The sequence below is a fragment of the Toxorhynchites rutilus genome, chromosome 2 (assembly GCF_029784135.1).
Source record: "Toxorhynchites rutilus septentrionalis strain SRP chromosome 2, ASM2978413v1, whole genome shotgun sequence".
Classification (NCBI taxonomy): domain Eukaryota; kingdom Metazoa; phylum Arthropoda; class Insecta; order Diptera; family Culicidae; genus Toxorhynchites; species Toxorhynchites rutilus.
Window position 1 is genome coordinate 109,491,118 of NC_073745.1, and position 6,801 is coordinate 109,497,918.

At 38.6% G+C, this 6,801-nt stretch overlaps 1 protein-coding gene across 2 annotated transcripts; it reads left to right on the forward strand.

Annotated features, from left to right (window-relative positions):
* Nucleotides 1-458: 458 nt before the first annotated feature.
* Nucleotides 459-2,370, forward strand: LOC129767570 (tryptophan--tRNA ligase, mitochondrial). 2 transcript variants are annotated; one of them, XM_055768606.1, is made up of 4 exons: nucleotides 459-664; nucleotides 717-1,263; nucleotides 1,319-1,830; nucleotides 1,890-2,370. In XM_055768606.1, the coding sequence occupies exons 1-3, from the start codon at nucleotides 581-583 to the stop codon at nucleotides 1,819-1,821; spliced, it is 1,134 nt and encodes a 377-aa protein (XP_055624581.1). In that variant the 5' UTR covers nucleotides 459-580; the 3' UTR covers nucleotides 1,822-1,830; nucleotides 1,890-2,370. The 2 variants fall into 2 exon arrangements, with proteins under 2 accessions (XP_055624581.1, XP_055624580.1); XM_055768605.1 differs by having other exon boundaries at nucleotides 460-664; nucleotides 1,319-2,370.
* Nucleotides 2,371-6,801: the final 4,431 nt, after the last annotated feature.

A 6,801-nucleotide genomic window follows, 5' to 3' on the forward strand; every position in this document is an offset into this window, starting at 1 on the left:
AAAAAGAAAGCGTGCATAAAAAAATAACAACGATTTCGTTCAGAAACTATGAGGGTTTTATTTGTTTTTCCAATATATTTCAAGTCTATAAACATCTCCGCATATTTTCAAATATCTTAAAAATAGAGACATTTCTTTACATTTGGCATCCCTGATTCGAACGCTAAATTCTGTTTTTGACGTTTTGAGAGATGCGAGTGCGAGTAAATTCAAAAAACTTTGAAGTAGCTCGCACGCCGGATTACACATGACACTAACTGGCATGATGTGTTCACACGGTGTGAGTAGCTGCACTGCAGTAACTGACTAGACCGACTCGTATGCTTACTCGCACCGTCTGAACACGGCTTTATTGTAGGAAGTAATCAGCCTTTTTCACGTCATATTGACGGTTTCGCTTCTATCGATATCGAAATATTTTTGTGTTCTTCCCACATAATTTCATGCTTACATTTAGTGTGTTAACGGTATCGCAATTTGATGTTACGAAATTATTCCCATTGAGTGATCCCTTGTCGTTTGTTTTGGTTCCAAAATACTCGAAGCAAATTCAAAGCAAATGTTGCAAGTTTTTCTATGAATGAAATCATACAAAATGTTTTTACGGGGTGTTGCGAAAAACCTATCTGCGATATCGTTTCGCTGCATAACTACAGACGCTAGGGTACTGTCGATCATGTGTTCCGTTCCATTTGATCTGAAAATGTTACTTCTAGGCGAAAGACTGGCCACGCAAAATCTTTTCCGGAGTGCAACCTACCGGTGCGCTACATATAGGAAACTACCTAGGCGCTGTAAAACGATGGGTCGATCTACAAAACGCTGGGGAAGATGTAACCTATTGCATAGTGGACCTTCACTCGATTACGCTGCCCCAGGATCCCGAGGTGCTTCGACACAACAGCCTTCAGATGACGGCAACCCTGTTGGCATGCGGAATAGACCCGGCCAGGTCCACCCTTTTCCTGCAATCGGCAGTTGCTCATCATGCCGAACTGTCCTGGATTTTGGGCTGCATGACTACGATGGCAAGGTTGACACATTTGCCCCAGTACAAGGAGAAGTCTGCTAAGCTGAAGGAGATTCCGCTAGGGTTGTATATCTATCCGGTTTTGCAAGCCGCAGATATTATGCTATACAAAGCTACTCATGTGCCAGTCGGAGAGGACCAGGTTCAACATCTTCAGATGGCACAGTCACTGGCCAGAGCATTCAACAATAGGTTCGGAACGACATTTCCGTTTTGCAATGCCATCATCTCTGGTAGGAATGTTTCTTTTTATGTCGGATACTTCTTAACAATGGTGCTTATTTTCAGATGACGCCAGCAGTCGGTTAAAATCTTTGCGAGATCCAACGAAAAAAATGTCAAAGTCCGATCCTGATTCGAAAGCATGTGTGATGCTAACGGATACACCGGAAGCGATTCTTGAGAAAATCAAAAAATGTGTAACAGACTTCACATCGGAGGTTACATACCAGCCAGAAGCTCGTCCGGGTGTGGCAAATTTGATTACAATCCACTCGCTAGTGAGTGATAAAACGCCTCAACAAATTTGCGAAGAAGCAAAGGGGTTAAGTACGGGCCAGTATAAGCTGCAAGTAGCTGACGCTTTGATAGCTCATCTCAACCCGATTAGAGACAATATCAGGAGGTATTTGGCCGATACGGAATACCTGTCATCGGTTATTGAAGAAGGGAGCGACAAAGCGAGAACCGTCGCAGAGAGAACGATAGCAGAAGTCAAGGAAAAGGTAGGAATGGATGCATTTAGTTCAGCGAGAACGCAAGGATTACGGAGGAAGCAAAACATTGAGTGATGTTAACATGTACATAGTTGTTACTATCTAATAGAGAGTTGTAGGAACGCTAAAAAAATTTTTTTTAGAATATAATTAAAGAAACACCAAAATTGAATATATTCAGTTTATGGATGAAACTACGACGATTCCACTGTAACACAGTGATGTTTCCAAGACATCGACATGGATGATCATACTTTATAGTTTTGTACGTGTGACCCATTTCAGTAATCTCTCCGTGCAATCTTTACGTCATGGGAAGGGGTGTAGATAGGATACTCCAACGTCGAATGATAATCAGCATCAATCTTATTTGGGTGCTTCCGGTTAGACACAACAACTTGCAGTTCATTCAAGTTTTTCAAATAAACATTACTGAGCCATACCTTGTCAGATGTTTTATTATTTGAATTTCTTTATTGGCTTTCCGTTCGGTTTGGGGCGGAAGAAATCAACTTACGAAGACTCTTAAATTGAACCGATCAATTAGTGTACAAGGGACGGTAATCTGCCCTATCTATGAAAAAGGTGACAAGCTGGATTGTGGGAAATACCGTGCAATCACGATCCTGAATGGTGCCTACAAAATTCTGTCTCAAATTTCTTTTCGCTGTCTATAGCCAATAGTAAGTAGATTTGTGGAAAGTTATTAGGCTGGATTCATGCCCGTTTGCTCGACAACGGAGCAGATTTTTACACTGCTGCAGCTCCTCCAAAAGTGCCGCGATTATCAGGCCACTACACACTACATCTTCGTCTATTCCACGACCACATATGATTAGGCTGACCAAACGTACCATTTTTAACGGGACAGTACCTTTTAGACGTAGAACTACGTCTTTTATTAAGGGTGCCAAATCAGAAAACAGGTCACGTTTTTATGAAATAAAGTTAACGTTAATAACTATTTTTGCCGCGAGCGGATTTTGGCGATTTACATACCAAACGAATCGGAAATTTCCTAAGATTTGTTTGATATGCTATACATTACAATTCCATAGTCTGTATATGGTTTAAATTGATGATTATTGGAAGCATTCCCATTTCCTCTGTTGTTGTATATCTGTTCTGTCCATTTGTGTGCTTTCCTGAACAGAGCTGTCAATAACGAGCAACTTATCGTAAAGTCTCCGTGAACAAAGGAAAAGAAGAAGAACGAAGGGGAATATTTGCCTAGAGCAGCGTTGCCAATGTTCCAGTTTAAACTGGATTCTTCCAGTTTTTTTTTACTCGATCCAGTCAAACAGTTAAATCCTAAAATCTTCCAGTTTTTTGAAATATTATTCAGTTTTATCCAGTTTTTTTATTGTGCTTCAATACATTTCATGTTAAAAAAAAATACAATACATAATTATTATCTCTACCTACCTCTTATCCCTTTGGAAAACTGTGGAAAGATTTTTTTCTGAAAATCACTTAAACAAAGCGAAGACCACGAAACAGGCTTCGCAGGCCAGGAACATTATGATGGAAGGTTTACTGGGTATACTGGCTTCGAAAAACTATGTATATAAAATCAAATAGGTCCTCCGAAACATTTGATCCCATCGCAAAGCAGGGAAACAAAACGAAATCGAACGGTGAACGGTGTGGATTTGAGTTATTTTCTTAGGGAAAACTTTTTTTATATGGTCCCGAACACGATTTTTTAAAGCCCCCGCACAAAAAAAGGTTTGCCTGTATGCATATTATGATATTTTTCCCAAAATAGTTTCTCGATCAGGAGAAAATACTTAAGCATATCTTTTTTGATCTTGATACCAAAATTGGGTTCGGACAAGACTGATATAAGAAGTAAAATACCAAAGAACGAAACCAAAAAATTGAAGAGAAAAATCTTTTCAATACCAAAATCAGAAAAAACTGAAGCTTCGATGCAGTGATCTCTAACTAGAAATCGTGTCCCCATGCATCTCAATTAATCACATTGTTGAGCAGTTTGGCGATCATCTGCTATCAGCGAATCATGAATTATTGCTTCATGTCCATTTAAGCATTAATTACGAGACTTTTCAGATTTAACCCAAATAAGACCGTTTTTTAGAGGTTCTAGTAAAACAGATCCTTAAATATTGTTCACGGTAATGTGCTAGTGGTTGGAAAAACATGCTCAGCTTGCATGATATGATTTATTCATGGTTTATTTCTCTATTTTATGAACTACATATAAATACTACATTAAGCTTCGAAGATTCTGTTACTCAAGCATTGAAATGGGTGAAAAAATCATTTTAGATAAATTAAAGCCGATCTTGAAACGGTTTTACAGGATCCAGTTTTCTTCCAGTTTTTCAAGAGTAATCTTCCAGTATTTTGAAAAATATTATTGGCAACCCTGGCCTAGAGTATAAACAGTTGATCTCGCTGAGACAAACTTTATTCTTCGTGAGGTAATCGACTGAACAACATCGTTGCTGAGCGAGTCGGACGCAAGAAAATAAATGTTCTGGAATTTTGACAGTGATTTGGTTTCACATGACAGTAGGAAAACTCTCTCCACAAAGGATGACAGCTAAGCTAATCAAGACTGGTAATATAAACAGAAAGAACTTCTGTTGAGAAAAGCGCAAGATAAGTGTGTGTATATTTAGTTGCTTCAAGCCATCGATATATGAACATTTGTGTCCGTACGTGCGTGCTTCGTTACGTGAAAATAGTGCATCTTCGCTACGACGAAACCCCATTTGTATCTGCTCCCGTGCGCATTGGCCCTGTAACGATGCAACAATCGCCTAATTTTTTATGCTATGATTGACGATTGTTTGATGTTGCAAATTATGCAGCCGTAATGATAAATATAAACAAGGAAGGAAGTTAGCGGGAGGGAAATATTTGCGCTAGGGTATTAATAAAGAATCTCAGCCGAGGCAAATATTCAGCCTTTTTCCAAGCAGTTAACATTGTTTGTTTTCTGTCATCAATGCATTGAACTGACGCTATGGTGAAGCAGGTGTTAAGGTTGTGCACCAAAAAATTATTTAGGGAATACCAATTTATTCAATAAATTATATTAAGTTATTAATTTATTTGGGCTCGCGTGCCAGTCGCAAAACTGCTTTCAACTAGGATTGCATTTGCGCTAATCTTGATCATAATGATCTAGTGCTATTCTTTTCGAGGTTGTTGAGATTAACAGAGAGAGTTTATTTCGTTTATTTAGTCACCATGAAAGTAAATGTCGTTCTGGAATTTAGTATGTGATTTGGTTTCGCTTGCCAATAGCAAAACTTTCTCCACTAAGGATGACAGCTGCGCTTATCTCGAGCATATATTGTTCTGCGAACACAAGAATGAAACATCACACAATTATCGTCAAATGATTTTACAATAAAAAAAACATTTCAGGGCGACCAAACCGGTAGAATGGTTATTTTAAAATTTTCGTAGCATTATAAAATAATATCCGCAGTTACAAACAAGCGACTTGATCAAAATCACAGCGTTGTTCTACATCAACAATGCGGTCGTGTCTTGAACACAACCTTCTATAATTTTTTACTCTATTCACTGTTCATGTTTAATGTTTAAGCAAAAAAAATTCTGGATAAATTTCCTGTCTGATGGTATATATCACATCATATATCGCAATAACGATTTTGAGTAATATTCGTTTGAAAACTCTTAATGAATCGTTACATTTTTCGTAGAGTGACTCCCCTATATAGAAATCAAAGACATAGTCCTATGTCAAAAGGAAACATTCTCGGAATGATACCGAGGCCCGGAACAGCGAGCATTTTTTTTCCTGTATTATAGTGACTTTCAAAACTTTTGACTGGTTCGATTAGGTAGTGTCCTCCATCATAACGCGCAGTCAGTGTTTGCCAAATGATCCACTCATTGAAAAAATCGCTTTCGTTCGTTCAAATATGATCTTTCAGGAAACATTTCCCCCAGCAGTATTCTATTGTTGTTATGTGCTGCAAATCACGACACAAAAGAGAACGAGACAACTCTGCATCGGCTCGCACTTCATTGCACACCAGCATGCACGCAAAGCTATCATATACGCTTTCGGTTATTTTCTTCTTTGCCTCTAACATATGCATACCGACCTCTCCATGCATCATGAAACAGCAGGATCGTACGGACAACGCAAAGCAAAAGATTCATATTCAGCTAATGTAGCAGATCCTGATTTTTAAGTCTCAGAGAGTGCAAACTATATGATTATTTAGCTCGATAGAGGCTAAGGGAAGGGTAGTCAGATTATATTTTCCATTTTTAACGCCGCTATCCCTTGAAATGTGTATATTCATATAGACCGCATAGTTTTACTAGCAACACCGCTCCAGTGAGAAGCAAAAACTCTCGCGTTTTATCTCTTTTCCCATTCGCTGCTCGTAATGATGACGTAATTTTTCTTGTATCATTTATTGCTTTGCACTTTTCTGTGCAGTGGGTTTCGCTATAGTAAAATGGGACGATATATGCGGTTCAAACTTGTATGCAGGCTTCGAAAATAGTGTGCCATGTTTGATACAGCTCGAATATGCAAACAACAGTCTTCGTTTCTCTCTTAGTTTAATCACTAAATGTTACAAAAGTGATTGCTGACATTCGTACAAGTATCTGAATGATCCTCTCATATTTGGTTATATGTTCGTGAGAGTTTACTTGCATGACACATTGTGTATCATTTGATTTTGATCGAAATCCAAACACTGCGCGCAGTCCGTCACAGCTACTCTTGTGGAGTATGCACCGGTTTGAAGACGCTTTTCAGTTTCTATAACTAAGATACTGAACTGACTCTATGGCCACCATACTAATGAGGCATAGGCTATCCTAGGCCGCACAATGACAGTGTAGACCCACATAATCATTCTTGGTTTTGGGCATCATGTTTTACTTAATATTTGGCAATTTCTTCTTGAGACTGACTAGGATCTTGATCCAAAATCTCTTCCAAATCATCGATTTTCGACCTTCGTAGGTCCATCTTCATATTTTTGTCGCTTGTGTTAAAATCTCCTGTCTTGAACATCTAAACCAGTT